The sequence below is a fragment of the Tiliqua scincoides genome, chromosome 3 (genome assembly GCF_035046505.1).
Source record: "Tiliqua scincoides isolate rTilSci1 chromosome 3, rTilSci1.hap2, whole genome shotgun sequence".
Classification (NCBI taxonomy): Eukaryota; Metazoa; Chordata; class Lepidosauria; order Squamata; family Scincidae; genus Tiliqua; species Tiliqua scincoides.
Genome location: NC_089823.1, coordinates 123,311,637 through 123,334,491, shown reverse-complemented (window position 1 = coordinate 123,334,491; position 22,855 = coordinate 123,311,637). Strand labels below are relative to the sequence as shown.

General features: G+C 44.8%; 1 protein-coding gene across 1 annotated transcript; it reads left to right on the top strand.

Moving 5' to 3' along the window:
- Positions 1–5,184: 5,184 nt before the first annotated feature.
- On the top strand, positions 5,185–6,495 carry LOC136645112 (uncharacterized protein F54H12.2-like). The gene has a single exon (XM_066621359.1). The coding sequence runs from the start codon at positions 5,185–5,187 to the stop codon at positions 6,493–6,495; it is 1,311 nt and encodes a 436-aa protein (XP_066477456.1).
- The last annotated feature ends 16,360 nt before the right edge of the window (positions 6,496–22,855 follow it).

The window sequence follows — 22,855 nt, the reverse complement described above, 5'->3', positions numbered from 1 at the left end:
TGAGGAGCTGCACGCCTGAGGTTGGGACGAAGCCTGATCGTCCCCAGAAGTCTCCCCACGGTCCTCCTCTGGCTGCCTGTGCTTCTCCAGGTCGGCCACCAAGGCTTCAAGGGAGCGGACGCGTTCCCTGAGAGCCTGGAGCTCCTTGCACCGAGGACACACCCATGACTTATGCCCCAGAGGCATATAATCATACATGTGGCACTCGATGCAGAACACTGGATAGCCCCCACCCTGCTGCTGGCTGTCTGACTGCATAGCTTTTTTGTTGTTGTTGTTGTTTTATTTAGGGGTCCTTTTAAAAACCGTACACTGGATAGCAGCCCTTTTCTCTAGGGAAGAGGAAGGGCAGCGTATGGGGCCCTGGCCTCCTCGCCCTGCTGCTGAACTCGCCCAGATGCTAAACTCTTGTGCCTTACCTGGCACTTAGTTCCCAGAGGCACTTGGTGTCCCAGAGGCCACACGCGTCTGCAGAGAGCCTCACGCGATGGCCCGCCTAGCTTTATACTCCTGGCTGGCTCCTCCTCCCTCCTTCCTTCCTGATTGAAAGGGGGCTGGCCTTCCCAGGTGGGTTTACAAAAGCTCAGGAAGGCAAACGGCTGCTGATGGGCGTGACCTACTCTGCAGGCTCCTGAATGGACTGCTTGGATTAGCCTACTGGGGCTCTTAATGGGTTGGGAATTGGCCCTTCCCCTCCTAGTTCTGTTCTCTTAGGCTGGACTGTTTTTGTAACCTCAAGCTAGTTTTTATTTGGGTTTGTTTAATTATTTATTGCTCTCTAGATCCTGTGTCCCAATTTACTGACCTGTTTAGGTTAAGTTCTAACTTAGATTAGGTTTAACCTGGGTTAAGTATAGGTTTAATTTAAACAAGTAGAAAACCTGCTTTTCACTTTATCCTCCTCCCTTCCTTCGATTAAGTGCTACCTTAGGTGCAGCTAACTTTCAATTTTGATTTAAATGCCTGACCCTTGGGCACTTACTCACGAGTAGGACGCTGCTCTTACTCACGAGTAGGACTCTGCTCCTGCTCAGAGTAGCCCTATGTACCTCCCTTAGGTGCTAACTTTCAATTTTGATTTAAGGTTGCTTTAAAGGTAAGGTTAAGGTTAGAAGACAGGGAGTTAGAAAGACAAAGCGTTAGAATGAGTACACTTACCTCCTCCTCCTGCTCCTCCTCCTCTCCTTCTCCAAAACTCAGAGGTCTCCTTGCCTTCTCCTCGCCCAGATGCTAAACTCTTGTGCCTTACCTGGCACTTGGCAGGTGGGACACCTGGCAGATGGGTGTCCCATGCCAATGGGCATGTGGTGTGGACTTATACATGCAGAAGAACATTATTTTCACTCAGCACTGGAATATTTGTGCTCTCTAGCAGAAAAGCAAAAATAAACAGAGACAAAATTGTTTAAAATTCTCAGGGCAGGAGTCCTGGTGTACAGGGCTGCTGAGGTCTGTCATTGAGCCTGGAACAAGATGCCTGATTCAGCCCCCCCCTTCCTAAATTTCCCTACAAATTTGTTTTGTACTGTATACAGGCGTGCGCTGCTAGTAGTATAAGGGACCCACCTTCTGTCAAAATACCGGAACCACGTGACCGGATGCGGAAGCCCCTCCCCCTCCCCGCCCCCGGAAGCACGTGACCGGGTGCGGAAATACGTCAGCGGAAACCACGCCCCGGAAGGGGTGGAGGGTGGGCATGTGACCCCTCTAGGAACTCCTCACGAGACCCCTGACCACGTGGTGGAGGTTTCAGAACGGCAGGACCAGGGAGGAGGGTGGCGCCCGAAGGGCGCCATTTTCTGCACCGCCCCCCGGAAATGGGGTGCCATGTGACCCCTGTAGGAACTCCCCTCGGGACCACGGACCAATAGGAGGGGGTTTTAGGGACCACGGGACCGCTGCGTGGTGTGGAGGGTGGTCCCGAGGATATGCCAGGGCATGTCTGGACGAGGGGGGAAATTTAAACCGCCGGAGAGAGGGGAGAAACCCTCTTTCTTTTGCAACCAGTAGAGACTTACCACAACAAACAAGCAAAAATAAATAAATAAAAATGGAGAGATCCGTGGAACTTGACTTGCCAGAGTGCTTTGGACTGGGGAGACCCATGGAACTTGACTTACCAGATGGCCAGTGTTTTGGGACGACAATCAATTTTTATAACCAGGAGCCAGAGGACATGGAGCAAAGTACAACAGCACCAGAATGGCTGACACATCGGAATCATGCTTTAGAGCCAGAAGATGAGACAATTGTTGACCCCATCAGTGTGGAAAATGATTTATCCCAAGAATTAGAGATGGGTGCAGGACCCTTTTGGCCAAAACCAATGGTAAATATACACGCTTTACAATAAGTGCTTGTGACATAGAAGGGTGATGGGAAGTGTGCTTATAACAGGGGTGTGGGGGGGGTCTGTGGATGTTTGTGCTTATGGATCAACTATACATTTTTTTTATAACCAGAGGTTGGAGGAAATGGAGCGCAGGATGACAGTGCCAGAATGGGTGACATACTGGAGTCATGCTTTAGAACAGGGAGAAGAAGAAGCAAGCATCCCCCCACTTGTTGGGGTACACATGGCGGCTGGAAGCCGGGAATTAGAGGGGGATGCAAGACCCGGTTGCCCCATTTCACCGGTAAATATATGGAGGCTGAAGTTTGGGGCAATGTATTGGGGCCTGCTATTCCATCGTGTATATTGTGTGTTGAGAGCATTTTTTCTTTGTCTAGACAGATGAGCTGGTTAGAAGTTTCCAAAATCTGTCTATTGGGGAGCCTCTAGGACAACCGTGCAAAGGCCTTTGCCCCTGAATGACCTGTTGTGGCAAAAGGAGAAGGATCACCTGTAAATAAAAACATTTTACAACAGACACTTGTGTCCATATGTGTGCTAGTCAACAACATGGCAGATCAAATTTTAAAGAGCATATATTATTCACCAGGGTCAGTCGGGAGCTATGGAGGGGTGAACCCCCTCTACCAGGAGGCTAAAAAGCAAAGTAAATCACTGACCAGAAAACATGGCTTTCAGAACAGGATGCTTATACACTGCACAAACAGGCATGAGTCCATTTTAAAAGAAACAAGACTATTGTCTCGGGAGTGGATGCACAATGGCAGGCAGATTTAGTGGACATGCAGCAGTTCTCTAAGTACAACAGCGGCCACAAGTATATCTTAACGGTGGTGGACATACTGTCTAAATATGCATGGGCTAGGAGCCTAGAAGACAAAACAGGAAGGCAGGTGTCTGGGGCTTTTCAACATATCTTCAAACAGGGAAGAATACCTCGCAAGTTACAGACTGATTCTGGCAAAGAGTTCCTGAATAAGCCTGTAAGGGAATTACTAAAAAAGCACAACATTCACCACTTTGTTACCAACAATGAAGTCAAAGCCGCAGTTGTGGAGCGTTTTAACAGGACTCTGAAAACAAGAATGTGGAGATTTTTTACAGCTAAGAACACATTCAGGTATATTGAAGTGCCGCCACAGCTTATAAGGAGCTATAACCATTCTTTCCACAGAACAATCAAGACACGACCCGTGGATGTTAACAAATCCAACACACTATCTGTCTGGAGAACAGTTTATGGAGACAGGTTACACAGAAAAAAAGCTGCTCCCTTGTTCAGAAAAGGAGATCACATACGGGTCTCCAAGCTCAAGGGGGTTTTCGAAAAAGGTTATGAACAAAGTTTTACCACAGAGGTTTTCATAGTTGACCAAGTCCACCACAAAGCAAAAAGACCTGTATTCAGGTTAAAAGATTATGCGGGGGACCCAATTGTTGGGACATTCTACCCTGAAGAATTACAAAAGGTGAAGAACAAGGACCAGGTTTACAGGATTGAAAAAGTTTTAGCAACGAAGGGGTGGGGTAACAAAAAGCAACACTTGGTGAAATGGTTAGGCTGGCCTGACAAATTCAACAGTTGGGTTGCGGGTACAGATCTGCGTGAACCTGCATAGGTGAGAAAATGGGGGGAAATGGATTTTATATCACCCTACCTAGCAACACATGCGCTAAGGTATTTCCTCAGAACACCAGCGCCTCTTTCACCACACAGCTGGCACGACCCCTGGAACTGACGGGGGACTGGGAAGTTGGATTAGCAGAAATACATTACCCACACAGCTGGAATACAATCACTGAGGATGCAACATTTGAAATTTCTAATGGGGTGAAGAAGTGGGTGTTTTTTCTACAAAGGGGCTATTATGCATCCATACCAGAGCTGCTGGATCACATGAACAATGTCATGCAGGCCCACGAGGACCCCCCCGGAAATGGTTCTGCACTATGACACAGTGGCCAGGAAGGTCAGGCTTAAACCCCCCTTTACTTACACATTTCTAGCAAACGGGGAGCTGGCCTATATATTAGGGCTGTTCCCTGGAAACCCTGTCAAGAAACTACCTTTCACCGCAGATATAACAGCAGGGTTTTCCACTTTGTACATTTACTCAGATATTGTAACACATCAGATCGTGGGAGACTATTATGTGCCCCTGCTACGCTGTGTGCCCATACGCGGGGAGAGCAGCGAAAACGTAACCATAACGTATGACAAACCTCACTACGTTTCTGTGAACAGAGATCACGCAGACACCATCTCTGTGGAGATAAAGACAGATCAGAACAAAAACGTGTCATTTCGCTTTGGCAAAGTGATTGTGAAGCTTCACTTTCGCCCCCGGAAAACCTGCTTGTTCTAAAAGATGGTTCTTTTAAAAAGTTATGGGGATCCTGCCCTTTATAGCAACTATTACAGGGCACAGGCGGGACATGGCCTCCCTGGCTACCAAGGCGCCCCTGTTATGTATGGGGCAGGGGTTGGAGGGGTATTCCGAAGTCTTTTTCGAAAAGCTGTTCCCCTTTTGAGAAGGGGGTTCGAGATTATCAGGCCCCATGTAAAAACAGTGGCCCAGAATATTGCCAGAGACGTGGTGGGAAATGTTTCTCAGGCCATTTTGAATAAAGTGAATACACAAGAGGGGGCCGGCCTTGTGTATATGAAAAGAAGAAAAGGGCTTAAAAGGAAAGCAGCGCAGGCGCAGCTAACAGGACCACCACGTCCCTTTAAAAGGAAGGCTAAAAGGCGCCAGGTGACACAGAAGAGGGTGGCAAAGAGACAGCGGGGAAGAAAGAAGGGGCGCTCCAGAGACATATTTTAACCCAACATGGCTTTTATTCATGGGGCTTCAGAAGAATGCACTAAATCTGAACTGGACCTGTTCCAAATAGCCCCTACACAGACCAGTGTAGAAGGAAGCATTTTTATCGAGGTGCCCCCTCTGGCAGCTGTGACAGAGTCTGCACCGCTTGAGTTTTTCATAGCTGGAAATGGTGAAGACTACCTAGACTTGAATAATACGCTATTATACCTGTGCTGCAAAATAGTGAAAGAAGATGGAGCCAACATTGCCAGGGCTGCAGAGGTGGGGCTGGTGAATTACCCGATCGCAGCCATCTTCAGCCAGCTGGATGTGACACTAGGAGACAGGCTCATAAGTCAAAGTAATAATTGCTACCCTTTTAGAGCTTTTATTGAGTCCATCTTGAATTTTGGGGGTGAGACGCTTTCAACCCAATTCTCTGCAGGGCTGTTTTACAAAGACACCCCAGGGGAACATGAATCAACAGGCCTGGATGGGGATAACCAAGGCTTTATTAGAAGAGCCGCCCTGACTGCTGAAAGCAGAAAAATAGACCTCCTGGGGTACCTCCATGCAGACTTGTTTTTTCAAGAAAAACTACTGTTAAATGGGGTGGACGTGAAAATCAAGCTCACGCGGAGTAAAGACGCATTCTGCCTTATGAGCGATGATCCCGGCGTGCACTACAAGCTGCAAATCCTGACTGCATCACTGTTTGTAAAGAAAGTCAGAGTAGCCCCAGGTGTACGTCTGGGTCACGCCGAAGCATTGCTTATGGCCACAGCCAAATACCCCGTGGATAGAGTTTCTATGAAAATTTTCAGCATTGCTGCTGGAAGCAGAATATCCAATCAAGAAAACCTATTCCTGGGGCAACTACCTAAGCTTGTTGTGGTAGGCCTTGTGGATAACGATTCATTCAGCGGCGCATATGATAAAAACCCCTTTAATTTCAAGCATTATGACATAAACTTTTTTGCAGTTTACCAGTCTGGACATCAAATCCCGGCAAAACCATTTCAACCTCGCTTTGATGAAGGAAACTGCGTGAGGGAATACATGAGCCTGGTTCATGCATCTGGTAAACACATGAAAGACAAAGCCTTGTTAATTAACAGAGAAGATTATGCAAGAGGCTATACCCTGTTTGCCTTTGATCTCTCACCCGATCAAGAATGTGGCAGTCACTATTCCTTGATTAATACAGGGAATCTGCGGGCAGAAATATGGTTTGCCAGGCCCCTCCCACAAACTGTGAATATGATTGTATATGGTGTTTTTGACAATATTATTGAAATTAACCACAGGAGGAGTGTTTTGTTTGATTATATGTAAAGATGGACACGCTGCAGTTAACACGCCTGATGGATACAAACTCCTATACCAGGAAGATGTTCAAAGGTGTATTTCCTTCTGACCAGCTGCCTAAAAAGAAACTTCTGCAGAGACCACTGGGGCTAGTGGTCAACACACATCCACACAACCTGCCTGGAGAACACTGGCTCGCGATATACCTGACAGAAGACAACCACGGTGAATTTTTTGACTCCTATGGACACCCCCCAGACCATCCCCGCCTCCCCAGAGCCATCATGATATTTTTAAGAAAAAACGCCTCTGTAACGACATTTCAAACAAGGCAACTACAGGCCCCAGACGCTGTGACCTGTGGGTACCACTGTGTGTTTTTTCTGGACCAGCGCTGTAGGGGCCGGAGTTTTAAACAGATTCAAGAACTGTATTCTGATGATTTACCAAGGAATGACCAGATGGTGGTGCAATTTGTAAAAAAGGAGAGGAACATGCACTGATCTGCCCCCTGTGTTTTTCAACATGCCCAGACATGTGTCTCCTGTAATGATTTTCATGGCCGTGTTTCTCAATAAAGTGCCCCCCCCCTGGCTTAAAAATGAAATTTATGTGTCTGGTTTATTTGTTTGTTTGTTAATAACAAGGCAAAGGCAGTGGGGGGTGGAGTTAAAAGCTTATTTTATTCATAAGCTGAGCCAATTAAGGGTGTTAGATTGTCTTTGCTTTCTAGAAGATCTCCTGGATGGGGTGGGCACCTGTGGCAACTCTGTAACAGGGCCTGGATTTTTCATGTGTTCCAAAATGTCCTTGATGGTGGGATTCCCAACAACTGTGGATGGAACATTAAGTTCAGCCATGGCCTGGAGAAATAAATCCCATCCTTTAGGTATGCGCCCGGCAGGCAGAGCATGAAGCTGGGTGATCCCCTTCACCAAGTCCAGCATATTGGAACCAGGAACAGGTTCCCCTCTGTAAACAAAAGCACCTTTTTCATCCCAGGATGAAATACTTTGATTCTGCTTCATTTTGTTTAACAGCAGCCGTGCTTTGTTCTTAAATCGGGCAGGCAGGCTGTCCAAGACCTCATGAAAGATACCTGCGTGAGTTGCAGGGGATTCTGCAGCAACAGCACCGGGCTCAGGGGCTGATGGTAAAAACAAACTGAGTTTTTCCTTTTCAGCGTCAGCCTGTTTGACATGGACCAGGTATTTTTGAAGCAGTGCAGTATATTGTTTAGCTTTCTTGTCCTGGGACAAATCCCGCCTCTGAAGAACACCTTGCATTTCACCATCTAAGGAATACATGGCTGCAGCCCTGATGTTTTCCTCTCGTGGAGTAGGTGCCTTGAGTTGCTCTAGCTGGTGGCTAGGCACAAGGTACATTTTTTCAGCATACTCCATTACTGGCTAGTTAAAAGGCCAGTTATTAGTGGAATAGCAAAACTTAGTAAGGGGCCAAGAAAACCGCCCGACTGCTTAACAAGCTGCTTCTTTCTTTTCAAAGACAGCCTTTTATTGCTCAGTCTTTTGATAAACGCACGTTTTTTTCTCAACACTGATATCTGCCGGGCAGATAGAGGTACGTTGCCTTTTAAAGTATTGAGCGCTATTTCTGAGATGGCAGAAATTAAGTCACATGAAGCATGAGACAGAATGAAGTGTCTCTGGCGCGGGGAAGCCTTGATCAGCAGTTTTAAAAGGGGCAGATTTCTCTTAACGCAGTTAGACATGTTGTGGGCTGGTGGGCAGTTACAAGTGAGAAGCCAGGTGCTTAAGTCACCTCCTTTTGTTATGGGTTGTGGTTTTTTTCATAATATATACAACAGGCCAATCAGGGGGAAACAACCCCGTTCTTAGTCTGTAAGCTTCCGGGGTGGTTGTGCACAAATCCACCAATAGATAACCATAAGGCTTGGTGGTTGCATCCTGGAAACTCTCCATGAAAAACTTACTGTTTCCTGGGTACATCTGGCGGGCCAGCATTACGACCTGTAGTTTATCCCTGGGGTTTTTGAACAGTACCATATATTTTGCATTTAGGGTGATCGTGCGACTGGTTTTCCCCTGGCAGAATATATTCTGTGTGATGAGAAAAACACTTAGATTACGGTGATGTACATATTTTGTAAAGACGTCGCCAATTTCCGCGCTGTTAGAAGCAGAGGTCATTAGATCATCCAATATGACAAAGTTCACTTTATTTGGGGGGAGCAACTGGTCATCACTGAAGGATTCAGGAAGACCCTCCATGAAGCGAATATGGGGGTATTTACACAGGAGTTCTTTGTACAAAGGTTGCCAGCAGCTGTAACACCAAATAATATTTTCAGCCATAACAGAAAACAGTATCAGCATTATCCAGCATATTTTTTATAAAGTATGTTTTCCCGCAGTGGCTAGGCCCAGCTAGAATGGCTGAAAATGGGTCCTTCCAGCGCACATCCATCTTAAAAGCCGTAAGGCAGGGTTTTGAAATCTTTTACCAGAACCCTCTTGTCATATACTACCTTTAGTGTTTTCTTTAGGGGCCCTGTTTCAATATTCCACTGCTTTTTATTTCTCAAAATACCCATTTGCTGTACAACAATTTCTTTAGGATTTGACCCGTAGTCCAGAACCATGTTTCAGGCTATGAAAATTTACATGCTCTGAATTAGCCGATGTCAGTGTTATTCCTTTAACCTTCATAGACAGTTTTTGAGAAGGATATAAAGAATAAGCATATGTCTTCAGTCCAGATGAAACAAACTCTGTGATACGCTCATGTGGCGGGATCTCGCTTGTCAGATCCCCTAAATAGTCACCTAAGGGAGGGCACCACGCCCCTGGGCGGTGTACAAATATCACAGAGTCTGTGTCATGGTACAGACACCTCTCCTGTAACCTGTCTAACAGGTTATAAAGCTCCAACCGGGCATATGCAGTTGTAAAAGCCCCTATCAAAACATTAGTTTTCCCAGACAGTGTAAAACGCTCCTTAGCATGGCGCCACGATACACTCACAGTTTCATCATCAATAATTTCAAAGCCTGAGACTTCATAGTCTGGAGAAAAGGCATAACCCATGAGCTCCATAGGGTCCCTCACAATGGTGGTATTCAGAAGGTTTGAACGCTGTGCAAACTTCCCCCACAAAGAGTTTAGAAACAGTTTTGCTATTTGACGCTTTGCTGGGTTCACAGCGATATGATCCGGGCGTAATTGAATCCCTTCTCTCTCATAGTAATCTCTCATAGTAGTATATTTGTTTTGTTTCTCCATGTCTGTACACCACCCTGGGTACCCTGAAGCCTCCTGTTTCTGGCGCAAGTGCATTTTAATGTAATCTGAAAACAGATCCTCAGATTTGTTTTCAAAATGCCATATTTCTAAAATTTCCAAAACTGTGTACCCCTTTTCTATAGCCTTCATTAACTCCACACTGCACCATGTGCCTTCTAGGGCTCTTTTGTCATCTGTGTGGTGGCACGGTTCCTGCTGCCTAGCCTCTGCGCATGTGCGGCACAGAGGAAACATGAGTTTCTCCCCCACCCTCACTGGTAATACTGGGAAAAAGAGACCTCTTGGAGGGAGCACTCTAGTTTTCACAAGACCAAAGTAGTCAGAGAGAGGTCCAAAATTATTAAATATGATTTCTGGATGCCCAATTGGATAAAGTTTAGTCTTATTGACAAAGGGGTATAAACTTGTGAAATCATAATAACAGATCTCTTCACCATCTGTAGGCTTATAATACAAAGTTATGGCATTGGTTCTGCCCCCAAAAAGCGCATCCCGGGGTTTTAAAGCCTGTGGGAATTTTTTTTCACTTAGAAACCCCCTAAGCTCAGCATCTGTTTGACACATCTGGTGCCACTCGTGCTCCCAAATGGTCCTGACATCAAACCCCTTGTTTTTGAGATCGGCTGCTTTAAATTGGGTTTTGTAATGGAGGTCACGAAAGCTTGTACCAGTCATGGGGTTTCTAGCATTCTCATTGTAACAATTAGGACACCCATGAAAAAAACAGCCATTAAATTCAAAGGCAGTTGGCCTGCCCTGGACAACTGCAAACCCATCCAGAAAATAGCTCCCCACCTGGTGTTCACCTCCTTTTAGAGCATGCCTGATCTCAATTCCTTCTTTATGTTCAAGATACTGAAGCCACTGTATGGCCGGAGTGGAAAATCTCTTTGTCTGTCTGTGATAATTGTCCCAGGGGAGAAGAGCAATAGTTTCTTTTTTTAGGAACATGTATCTAAACATGGCCATACAAACACTAGCAAGTGTCAACAACTGGAAAGGATCTATGCCCTCATTCTTACCCTCTCCTTTAGTCATAGCTAGGATTTCCTCCCTGTACAAGAGGCAGGCCTTCCTCAATATTTTTACATCCTGCTGGCAATAGTGCGCAAGCTCTCTCTGGAGATCAAAAGTGTTATTTTTGTTCTCCTCATACCAGGAGAGAAAATCCTTCTTCTCACCTGGCATCATATTTTCAGGCCCATAATATTTTTTATCAGGAAAAGTTCCCACATAAGTGCTGTTTTCAGCCGTGTTAAAAAAATGTGGGAAAAATCCTTTACACCCCTCAAACCCCATAGCCTGTGGGAGTTTTGACAGCTTCATGGGAAGAAAGTTTAAACTATCTATAAACCTTATGCCCAGTCGTTTTACGGCCACACACATCAGCTTGCCCCCCTGCACAATGAGATCTATGTCCATTTTTTCAGCCAGTAGTTCCCGAACTACAAAATAAGAATCATAACCTTTGGCGTTATGGGCCAAAAAGGTGTAGTTCTTGAACTTTTTGTCAATAAACTTTTTAACAAAGGCAGAAATGCACCCCTCCCCTTTGAACTCCCAGGTATCTTTTTCCTCCATACCCATTGCAAAAATGTAGTTGACTACATGGGTACCTGTGTCTTGAGAGCATTCAAAATCATAAAAGATATACCGTTCTGATACCTCAACTTCCTTAAGAGGGGGCATGAAGCACTGGTGACTCTTTATAGGGCCAAGCGGTTCTTGGCATTGCTTGCAGCACTTTACTGTGCATCTGTGTTTTCTAGGGAGATATGCCTCACAGGTGTCACACATAATTTTAGCACCACAATCTATCTTGTTCTCAGCTGCCAGTTCTTTATGTCTTGCCAGGCAGCATGCAGATTTTGCTAATAATTTACAAGTGTCACAGCGTTGTGCTTTGCCCGGTGCACACTGGGGTTCCAAACATAAACGGCGTTGTGCTTTGCCCGGTGCACACTGGGGTTCCAAACATAAACGGCAGCGATATGCACAGTTGTGCATATGGGTATAAGCATTTCCACACAGAGTGCAGTAATTTTTTCTACCAAAGAACCCTTTCATGTTTAGGATCCCATAATAGTGGTCATCGTGCAGCAGCAGAAAGCAGGACTTAGGATATATAGGGGGCCCTGTTCTAAAAATACCCCACCCTTTATTGCCGTGTATGACCACCCCGATATTCACGTGTAAATGGCTTTCAAAGATTGGCACATCTGTTAACATTAACTTTTGCTGAGGCGTAATACACAGCTCATCATACATTTGTCTGGTGTCCTGCATTAACTGTGTTACAGTTTTCCCAGGTGCTAGGACTGCTAGAAGACGTCCCCCAAAACACAGGTTATCACCAATGTTACCAAGGTCCACAAGGTGGCGCCGCTTTTTATGTATGATTTGGCTATAGAGTATAGAGCTGAGCACGCGTCTACCACACCCCCCCTTATTTCTGATTACACTCACTATGAGGCGTAGTGTACCATCAAGATGAATCTCAGTGTTGCTCTGCATAAGATGTGAGATTTGGTTCAAAAAATCTTGAGCACTCAGAGCCCCTCTATGCCTTCTAACATAAAAGAGTGGGTCATTTAACCCCCCGCCTTCTAGGCGCATCTGAACCAGATCGCCATCTTGCAAGAGGCCATTTAATTCATCAAATAGCTGTTGAATACAATTGCTTATTGCCTCTTGCACCAGAAGGGGGTGGCCCAGTTGCTCAAGGTTTTGAAACCGAAAAGACATTCCAATTCGGAAAACTGGTAAATGGGGGGCATGCCACTCCCACCGATTCACCCTCTCCAGATAGACTTTTGAGGGGTCATTATCGGAATCTGATTCAGCACTGTGAGATGTTCCTGAAGCAGAACCCTGTGTTTCTGGAACATGTGGGGGTTCATGGTCTGGTTCAGAGCTGTGAGATGTTGTTGGAGAGGCTGGTAGCTCTGGAGAAGGAGAACCGGTGTCATCAGATTCCACTGAATCAGGGAGTCCTTGATCAACAACCAGGTTTTCTGGTGTGGGTTGGACCCCTGCCCCAATTTGGCTCAGAACCCCTGGGTAAATTTGGACATGTTTAATTTCTTCTAGGAATGCTACAAGCTCAGCCTTTTGCAGAGTCCCAGCTATGAATCTAGACCAGTGTTCTTTCAAACGGGCATTCACTGCTGAAACTTGTGTTGTGATCAAAGAGGTGAGGTAGCGTTCTCTTTCCTGTATGGCGTTCCTGCAGTCTGAAAACATGTATCCTGTCTCCATTTGCTCATGGCTGATGCTTGGCAGTGGGTTTGTCAGTAGCCTTTTTACACGGGGGCTCATCTTCACATGTGCTCTGTGTTACGGCACGTTTTTGAGGGTTGGCAGCTGTAGGGAAAAAGAGCACATTAAGAAACCTTTCCAAAGGACAATGGGAGGCTGTTGGGGAAAAAACATTTTTAAAAATGCGCTTTTTAAAAGGACTTACCTCTCTGGGGGCTGGTGTTGGTGTGTGACTTTGGTCTCACAGCCTTAGAGCCTTTCCCTGGAAAACAAACATCAGGACATTAAATTTTTTAAATTGTCTGAATGCTGTGGAAACCCCCCCTCCCCCAATATTTAAAACAGACCTGTGCGCTGCAGTGCCTGTATGTGTGTGTGTGTGTTTTGTTTTTGAGAGAGTTAACGCCCATAAGAACATAAGGGCAGCCCCGCTGGAGTGGCAGGGAGTTCCACAGACCAACCACATGCTAAGTAAAGGCTGCTGGGAAGGAGAACATTTTAAACTGGGCTTTTTAAAAGGACTTACCTCTCTGGGGGGTGGTGTTGGTGTGTGACTTTGGTCTCACAGCCTTAGAGCCATCTCCTGGAAAACAAACATCAGGACATTAAATTTTTAATTTTTTTTTATTTTAAACAACTGTCTCAATGCACTGGAAAAACTATTTAAAACAGGGGCGGGTGTATGGGTACCTCTGTGGAAGGTATAATGTCCCACGGGTGCACAGATTGTTCTGGGGGTTGCAGCAGTATCTGAAAGAAAGAACAACAAAAATTTAAAAACGGACTAGCCCTAAACGGGTGTGAACACAGGCCTGCATGCAGAGCAAAATCATGGCCTGGGTCAAGGATCCTTACCTAGGGCCACTGTGTGTCTTGGTTGTCTTGGTGGCATTGGATCTGGGGGGGGGAAAGAGCTTTAGTGTTTTGTGAAACAAGAAAAGGGCCTCCCCCCTTTTTTTCTTTTTCTTTTTAGCTTTAAACAGTAGGAATTACCTCTCTGGGGAATGCTGGACGGGGCTGCCTCTCCTAACATGGGTTCATCCAACCATGCTGAGTCAGGGAAGAGAATAGACATTGATTGCCATTTTTATTTCTATTTTTTATTTATTTTAAAAAAGATGCAATTTCAGACTAATAATCAAGAATACCTACCAGCCATCTGTGATTCCGTGAAGCCTCCTTGCTCTGCCATTTTCACAGTCACCTGGGTAGTAAATACTTGAAAAAAAACATTCAAGATTTAACAAACGGACAATGATTTCAGGCACATCACATAGATGCAAGCCCCATTCAGAAAACTAAATCTATAAACAGGACATTTTATAAACATTTATAACATTTATAAACATATATAAACATTTTATAAACAGGACATTAAACCAGTCTTGCCATAGCAAAACGGGGGAAAAAACAAACTGCATTTAGCAAACCCCACGCCCCACCAAACATCCACCCCCACCCCACCCCCTTCCAGCAAAAGCAAGCACATGCTTTGCCACCCAAGATGGCAGCCAGGCTCACAAATGCAAGCCTCACTCAGAAAACTAAATCTATAAACAGGGAATTTATCCAGAATGCAGACGGCTTTCCCCCAAAATAGCTACCCAGATTCAAGGGAGCACAGCTAGCAACCAGGCTGACCCCAGCAAAACGGGAAAAAACAAACTGCATTTAGCAAACCCCATGCCCCACCAAACATCCACCCCCCTCCCCACTTGCAGCAAAAACAACCACAGGGCTTGCCACCCAAGATGGAGGTCTGTATATACTCACCTGTGTGGGAGATACATCTGTCTGCCCAGGTTCAGGTGGAGAGAGGAAGATGGTGGCTGAGATCGGTGCTTATATGGCTCTCTGCCTGGCCTCCTATGATTGGCTGCTCCTTTGGCTGCTTGCTCAGAATTCTGGGAGTGGTCTCCGCCTACCCCCAGCTCCTGCAAAGAAAAGATCAGAGCCGCCCACCCAACCACCCCCCAAATCCAAGCAGCTTCAGGTTGTTAATGAGCATGTGAGCTTGGGGAAGGTGTGCTGCTAAACTGTTTCCTTAGGTTTGAATTGATTAAATCACTGTTTAAATGGAGGCCTGTGCTGGTTTTCCACACCCTGTGACCAGCCAGCTGCTAAACTGTTTCCTTAGGTTTGAATTGATTAAATCACTCTGTTTAAATGGAGGCCTGTGCTGGTTTTCCACACCCTGTGACCAGCCAGCCTGTTTTGAAACAAAACTTTTTTTTTATTCCTGCTTTTTACACATAGAACATAAAAAATACTATAGTAACTACAGAATGCTAAATTGAAATAAATCTTTTTATTCCTGCTTTTACACATACAACATAAAAAAATGTACAGTGGCTACAAAAATCTAAAACACAGCAATATTTAAAAGTCAATCATTTCACAAGGAATCTATGATAATTCATTCTCCCCGTGATATGCTGCATGTGCTGTACAAACCTCTGATCTGATAATTTTAAAATCTTGTATAACATTTTTTGGGGTTCTGGCGCCTTGTGCACTGTTTCAATGAGGGACAGTGTGTATTGGATTGTTTCACAATCCACATCTAGACAGTGCATTGTAAAACCAAGCATTAAAATAAGATGCAGTATGGCGGGTACGTTCAAGTTCCAACACAGTTCTCTCAGCATTGTGTCTATATCAGACTGTTTCCAGTTGACACACTCATGTGCTAGCTGCCCAGGGGCATTCACCTGGCAGCCTTGACACAGCTCATGTAAGTAGTTCTGTAAGCACAATTTCAACACGCTGTGAACAACTGCTCTGGCTATTCCACGTGTTGCACTTGAGAAGTTTCTTGGTAGGACATTATCCGCTTCTGTCAATTGCAGTCCTAACAGATGTCTCAGTGTAACGAAAGATTCTTGTTTTTCTAAAAGATCCTGCAAAATATTTTTAGCCAAATATTAAATTTTCTTTAAAATATAACCAAACCCCCCCCCACACCCCACCCCCAGAAGGTCACCTACCAAATACTGTCTGTTCTCAGGTAAGCTGGGGCCTTCTTTCTCCACAGGTGGTTCCTTAAAATAATTTAAAATTGATTAGACCCCTCTTTCAAAACTATTCACACATCCTAAAACATTTTTTTTTTTTGTTCACAACTCCAAAAGAATCTTACCTGTGCATTCTTGGCTTTCAAAGATTCCACAGCGTCATGCTGTCCAACATTGTTCTCGTTTTTATCACACCTGCATGGGACAGATGGGTAACAGCGGCTTTCTTCATTTAAGGCAAACTTGTACATAAGGTGTAGAGAGGGTTTTTCATAATCGTCTGAGCTGGTACTGTGATAACGCTTCCTCTGCTTTTTTCGCAGTGGGGCTGCTGCATGTTTGCTTGGCTCTGTAGGCCTCTTGGGTGTCTCTAGGGAAGAGACCGGTGCATTTTCCACAGTGGCTGCGACTGTGGCTGTCGCATTCTCACTCAGTTGTTCGCCGTGATTCAAATATGCAGCCCAGTCTATTGTTGCAACACCTTGCTCTGGCTCCAGATTATAAAAATTGATTGTCGTCCCTAAACACTCTGGCAAGTCAAGTTCCACGGGTCTCTCCATTTTTTTTATTTATTTATTTTTGCTTGTTTGTTGTGGTAAGTCTCTACTGGTTGCAAAAGAAAGAGGGTTTCTCCCCTCTTTCCGGCGGTTTAAATTTCCCCCCTCGTCCAGACATGCCCTGGCATATCCTCGGGACCACCCTCCACACCATGCAGCGGTCCCGTGGTCCCTAAAACCCCCTCCTATTGGTCCGGGGTCCCGAGGGGAGTTCCTACAGGGGTCACATGGCACCCCATTTCCGGGGGGCGGCGCAGAAAATGGCGCCCTTTGGGCGCCACCCTCCCCCCTGGTCCTGCCATTCTGAAACCTCCACCACGTGATTGCCTCTTTATTGTGCTTTGACATATATGCGGTACGTTGTTAAGCAAATAGTTGTTAAGCAGCAGTAGTATAAGGGACCCACCTTCTGTCAAAATACCGGAACCACGTGGTCAGGGGTCTCGTGAGGAGTTCCTAGAGGGGTCACATGCCCACCCTCCACCCCTTCCGGGGCATGGTTTCCGCTGACGTATTTCCGCATCCGGTCACGTGCTTCCGGGGCGGGGAGGGGGGAGGGGTTTCCGCATCCGGTCACGTGGTTCCGGTATTTTGACAGAAGGTGGGTCCCTTATACTACTGCTGCTTAACAACTATTTGCTTAACAACGTACCGCATATATGTCAAAGCACAATAAAGAGGCAATCATGTCTCCCCTAGCCTGCAGCAGAGTATCTTAATGCAGAGGCTCTTAATGCAAAGAAGAGGTAATCTATCTCCAGTAGCCTGTGCAGTCAGCTAGTGTCTGGCAGGGACACTAGTGTGTCTAGCTGTTTTCACAACAAAGGCAAGAGATTGGACTGTTCCTTTTATGACCTAATCACATAACAGGGTTGGAGAACATATCCCCATTAAGTGGCGCATGCCTGTAGTTTGTTTTGTCATGGCCCAGGCCCCCTGAAAGCCGGGCCCCAGGATTTTGCCCCATCGCCCCCTTTCTCCTCTGCCCTGCTGGTGGAGTCTTGCAGGAAGACAAAATTAAAAGCACACACAGTCAGGAAAACCAGGCTTTAGCTTCCTAGGAAGTAGGAATTTAATTTTTTTTTAAATACGTATGCATTTATTTAATTGGTTGATCAATTTTACTGTTTTTGCACTGGTGCACCTGTGCAAAAAGACGCTCTGGGGGAAAAAGATCAAAGGAAAAATATGTGACAAGTAATGCATGAGGGTACATAAGCAAATTTCATTATTAACATTTCTGGAAGATTGCTGGAGTATGACATGAACCTTGGAATAACAGAGAAAACTGAAGGAATCCACTGGTCTGTTTTATGTTCTTGTGTAGTGATGAGTCATGGGACTCTTACCTGTGATTTTACCTCTTACCCTGTGATTTATACACAGGGGACTCATCAAATATGCATAAAAATATCTGTTTGCAAATTTAAAGATGAAACCAAAACAGTAATAAAAAACCTCAAAAGTTACAGAGTGATGAATGAATATGGTCATATATCTCCAGGACCAATAAAATCCTGAGGGGGGAATACAATGGGGGGATTGGCCACTCTAGCCTCTAATGGCTTCTGGTATCCTGGAGGGAGCATTAGGGTTAGGTAATACACCATGAGGTTCAAAACATCTCCCTCCATTTGGCATTCAGTAGCCATAGCTCTTTCTTATCAACTCACCAGCCAGCCACTGCTGGTTGATAACACAGGACTAAAAAATTGACGGTCAGAAAAGTTTTTCCCAAACTTTATGGTGGTTTGATATTAATTTGGGGTGCCAATTCTTAAAATGGCATCCGTTTTGCCCTCTCACATCTAGTTTTGGAAACACGGCATTGCATCTTTAGTGAATGGTTCAAGCAGCTTCAAGCTGCTTGAACCATTCACTAAAGATGCAATGCCGTGTTTCCAAAACTAGATGTGAGAGGGCAAAACGGATGCCATTTTAAGAATCGGCACCCCAAATATACCCAGGAATTGTTTAAGGAAGCAAATTGTGTGTTGGCCTGTGTAATCAATGGAAAACAAAACTAGAAGTCAGCAGTAAAGGCAATCAGCTGATCAACAAGCTAATTGTTCTGAATACAGGGATGACAGCATAATGTTCTTGTCAAGTGAACCCAATCCCCTTAAAGCTAAGAGAATAAACCTCCCTGGGCACAGAATTTACAACATTATACTTCATGCAAAAGTTCAATGCTCAATGTGCTGATGCATCTGATGCAAACTGCTACATATAGGGCAACCCTATATGTAACTTAAAATGTAATGGGCAGCGCAATTCTAATCAGCTCTGGCTGCATGGCCCACATTGTACCCTTGAGCTGGCTAGGAGCAGGCTGGAGGTCTCCTTGGAAGAAGGGCACTGAGCCTTGGGCCTCCAACAAACAAGTTAAAAGCAGAAGAAGTCAGGCATTTTCCACCAGCCTGCTTGCATGTTTACAATCCTCCTTTCCCCATATTGTTTAATTACCAATTTTCACTTTGATTTTTAATAAACTAGTTACATTTGACTGCCTGGTTCATGTTCACAGGTAATCCTTGTTGTCTAGCAGACACTACTGTGGGTTTGAGTTTTAATAACTCAACATTTAATAACTCAACTCAATAATAATAACATTGGGGTCCAGTGCTCTCCTGGACTGGACTCCTGGGGTTTTCCTAGACAGTCTCTCTCTGCCTGGTCACTCTAGCCTGGGATGGTGGCTACAGATACAAACTACCAAGTTCCCCCCCAATTTAGCTACCTAACCCACTTTCCAGCACTGACATAAGGGCAATGCAGCTCCTAGGTAAGGAAACAAACATTCCCTTACCTTGAGAAGGGTACTCTTTGAGTGCCCACCAACTGCAGGATTGGCACACATCTCATTGGCACAGCTATGTCAGTGCTGGAAAGTGGGTTAGGATTTGGGTCGAAAGAGGTTTGTCCATCCTAGCTATTAAGCCCTACTTCAATTGCCCTCCCTTGGGATTCTTTCTTCCCTTTCCCTGACACCATGTAATGCTATTTACATTATGAGATAGAGAGAAACAGCACAGGATGTTAGAATATAGAAACAATCAGCCTCACAGACAAGTCCCATCATTTAATTATGTTTTCCTTCAATATGTGATGGCAGAGTGAACAGAAGAGAGGGACCAGATTGCAGCACTGAATCAGAGACTCTGTGCCAGTTCCCTGTCCTCTGCATATGTGCTCGCTTACACCTGAATACAGATATGGAAATCATAACAATGTGCTTTGCTCGAACAAGGTGGATCACTCTGCATAGTTTCTTAGTATGTAGTACCAAATGTTGTTAATATCACTCTTAAGCTGTAATCTCCTGTATGTTTACAATGCCATGGAATGTCCAGGAAACAGATTGGATAGAATCTGCTGTGAGTGTTGCCACTTTATTTCTAGTATTAATCAGAGTCAGATTTGAAAGAAGGTACAGAAAATAATAGCCCGGCATCACTCTCCATAACATGTACTAGAACGTGCCTTGATGTGTAACATCAGAGCATTTCTCCACCTCTGCTCCACATCATTGGTTGGCACTGGTGGGTTGGAGCATGGAACAGAACAGCATTATTGCAGCACCAGTAACTTCTTATAGACAGTATGGTGAGGAAGCTGAATGTGGGTTGCTGGTTTTGACATTTAGCATAGTTTGGCCCTTAATCACCTCTGTATGTGAGAGTACTCAAAGCCAAGTGGAGCATTTCAAGATTACTTAAAAACATCAGTTTAAATCCCATAAAACCATTAACCCGTAATAACCACTTAGGACTAAAATAGCCAAAGTAGCAGAACAACACTGTGAACAACACCCACAACCAAATCTCCAAATATTGTAGCTTAAAAAAAAAATCTTCTTTTATCAGCAATACTTAAATCCTAAGGCATGCCCTTGGAAATAAAAATGTCTCCAGTATTTGGTGAAGGAGGACAGGCAACTGGAAAGAAGTTCCATTGTGTGGGCGCTGCAGAGGAGAAAGCCCAGCTCCAAACTTAGTAAAAGATGGGCCTTCCCAACATATTTCACCAGGGTGGGTGAGTGGATTAGATTTTACACTGATGGGTTTCTCAGGGACATACATTTATTTTTATTTTTTTATTTTTCACATTTTTATATTGCCCTTCTTCCAAAGAGCTCAGGGCGGTATACACAACTGCTCTTCGCTTTTTGTCTTCACAACAACCCTGTGAGGTAGGTGAGGCTGAGAGAAAGTGACTAGCCCAAGGTCACCCAGGAAGTTCACTACACCACCCTGGCTCTCAAATATAATGAGACAAATATATTTATATTTACACAAATATATCCTTTTAAAACACTTTCAGGGATGCAAATTCTAATGACAGCTTCCTAGAGCGAAGTGTGTGAGTGTGTGTGTGAGAAATTTTAAAAGGCCACATGAAGTGCCTCACCTATATCCTAGGTTTTTGTTTTTTTTAAATACATTCTATATCCATTTCCTCTGAATACTTACATCTGTTGCTTCACGTGCTATGTATGGAGCAATTATTGGTTTTTAAAATGTATCTGCATATGTGCAATCTCCAGAGAAACTAGTAAATTTCACCAAATGTGCATCCCTAAATTACATGCCATCTGCAACTAGTGATGAAAGGACAGAATCCACTCAGCTGTGATCCTGCACCAGCACGATGCTTCTGGTGCTGATTGGCTCCAGGGAAATCAACCGCCTTTTGGCTTTTAACTTTGCTAGCCCCAAACAATTTATTAAGGCCGTGTTGAAGATGCAAATCCTGCTGGTTTGGCTTCTTGGTTGCTCTTGGTGTTGATGGCTACAGAGCCATCACTTGTCCCAAGACTTACTAATGCTGTGTCCACTTTTACGGACAGGAGACGGGAGAAGAAGAACTGTGGTCTAGGCCTAGGCAGGCACAGCTGCAGGCATCCTACTATAGCCTTACTTGGGTCATTACTTCATGGCTGCACAGCAGAGTGCTACTGTTGTGGTTAAGCTTGTTTTTTACTTTCACAGAACTCATTTGCCACAACTACTAACATGACAAGGTGCTCTAGTGGATCATATATAGAAAGTGTGCAAAAGTTGGCAGGTTTGGGCTAGAGTCTGACATCATCTAGCGGGTCTTGAGCCAAACCTGGCAGAATTTGGTTTTTACTGATCTGAGAGATCTTTACTGAGAGCTTCTTTACCTTTTCATCCAGAAACAGTCCATCCATGAGCTGGAAGATTCTGGATGGGGCAAGAGAGTAGTGCAGTGTTTCTCAACTAGTGGTACAGGTACCACCACTGGTACTTGAGGTGGTGGTACTTCTGGTACTTGAGGTACTGGTACTTCTGGTGGTACTTGCAGGAATTCTGGATCCCTGCTGCCCAGTAGTGAGATCAAGAATGTGATGCAACAAGCAGCGGTGGCAGAGCTCCAAAGCAGGCTTTTCTATGCTCAAAAAAGCTCTCCCATCCACCATGAGCCTTTTATTGGTGTTTGTTGTGCCACATCTGCTCTCCCAAGCCAGAAGTAACTGGTGATGATGTCATTGCCAATTACTTCCATTGGTACTTCCAATAGGTGGACCATGTGAAGTGGTACAGTGCAGGACAAAACTTGAGAAACTGTATGGGGTGGTGAAGAAGGGGTAAGGGAATAGTGCCTTGCACGGCCAGTATTTGAACCAGAGGTGTCACAGTTGATGCTCTTTATATTTTCTTTTCATGGAATGGAAGAGGTGATCCTGTGTGACTTTGTTTTGCTGATGTTACATTGTTTGCATGAGCAGGCTACTCGAGTCAGTAATTTACAAGCCGTTGCTGGTGTCTGGTAATAACGCACACTATTTTCTGAGTGTAACATATATGCACTAAAGGTGTGCTGGGGGGGACGGGGTGTTTTTTGTGGAAAGAAAAACCTATTTCCTTCCCAAGCATCTGTGAATTATTTGCCTAGGTTCTCCCTTCCTCTCTCACACATACTGCTTCTGTCTGACTTGCTACAATGCAGCAATTCCTGCTATACCAATTATGCTTTGGGGATGTGAATCTGCTATGTTCTGAGAAATTCATTATTTCCCCAACAGTTGGGTAATGTCTAGTTACACAGACAATACACAATAATGCAGACATCATACCTTTCAAAATATTTTGTTTAGAGGATATGTGAACAATCCCCCCAGGGTGTAATCATGCTGGACAGCAGCAAAATAACAATAATTCTCCCAGAAACAGTTTTACAGGTTGTACAGGAGCCGTGTAAGTAAAAAATTGTTATTTATTTAAATTACTAGCCCAGTCTGTTCTAAAGA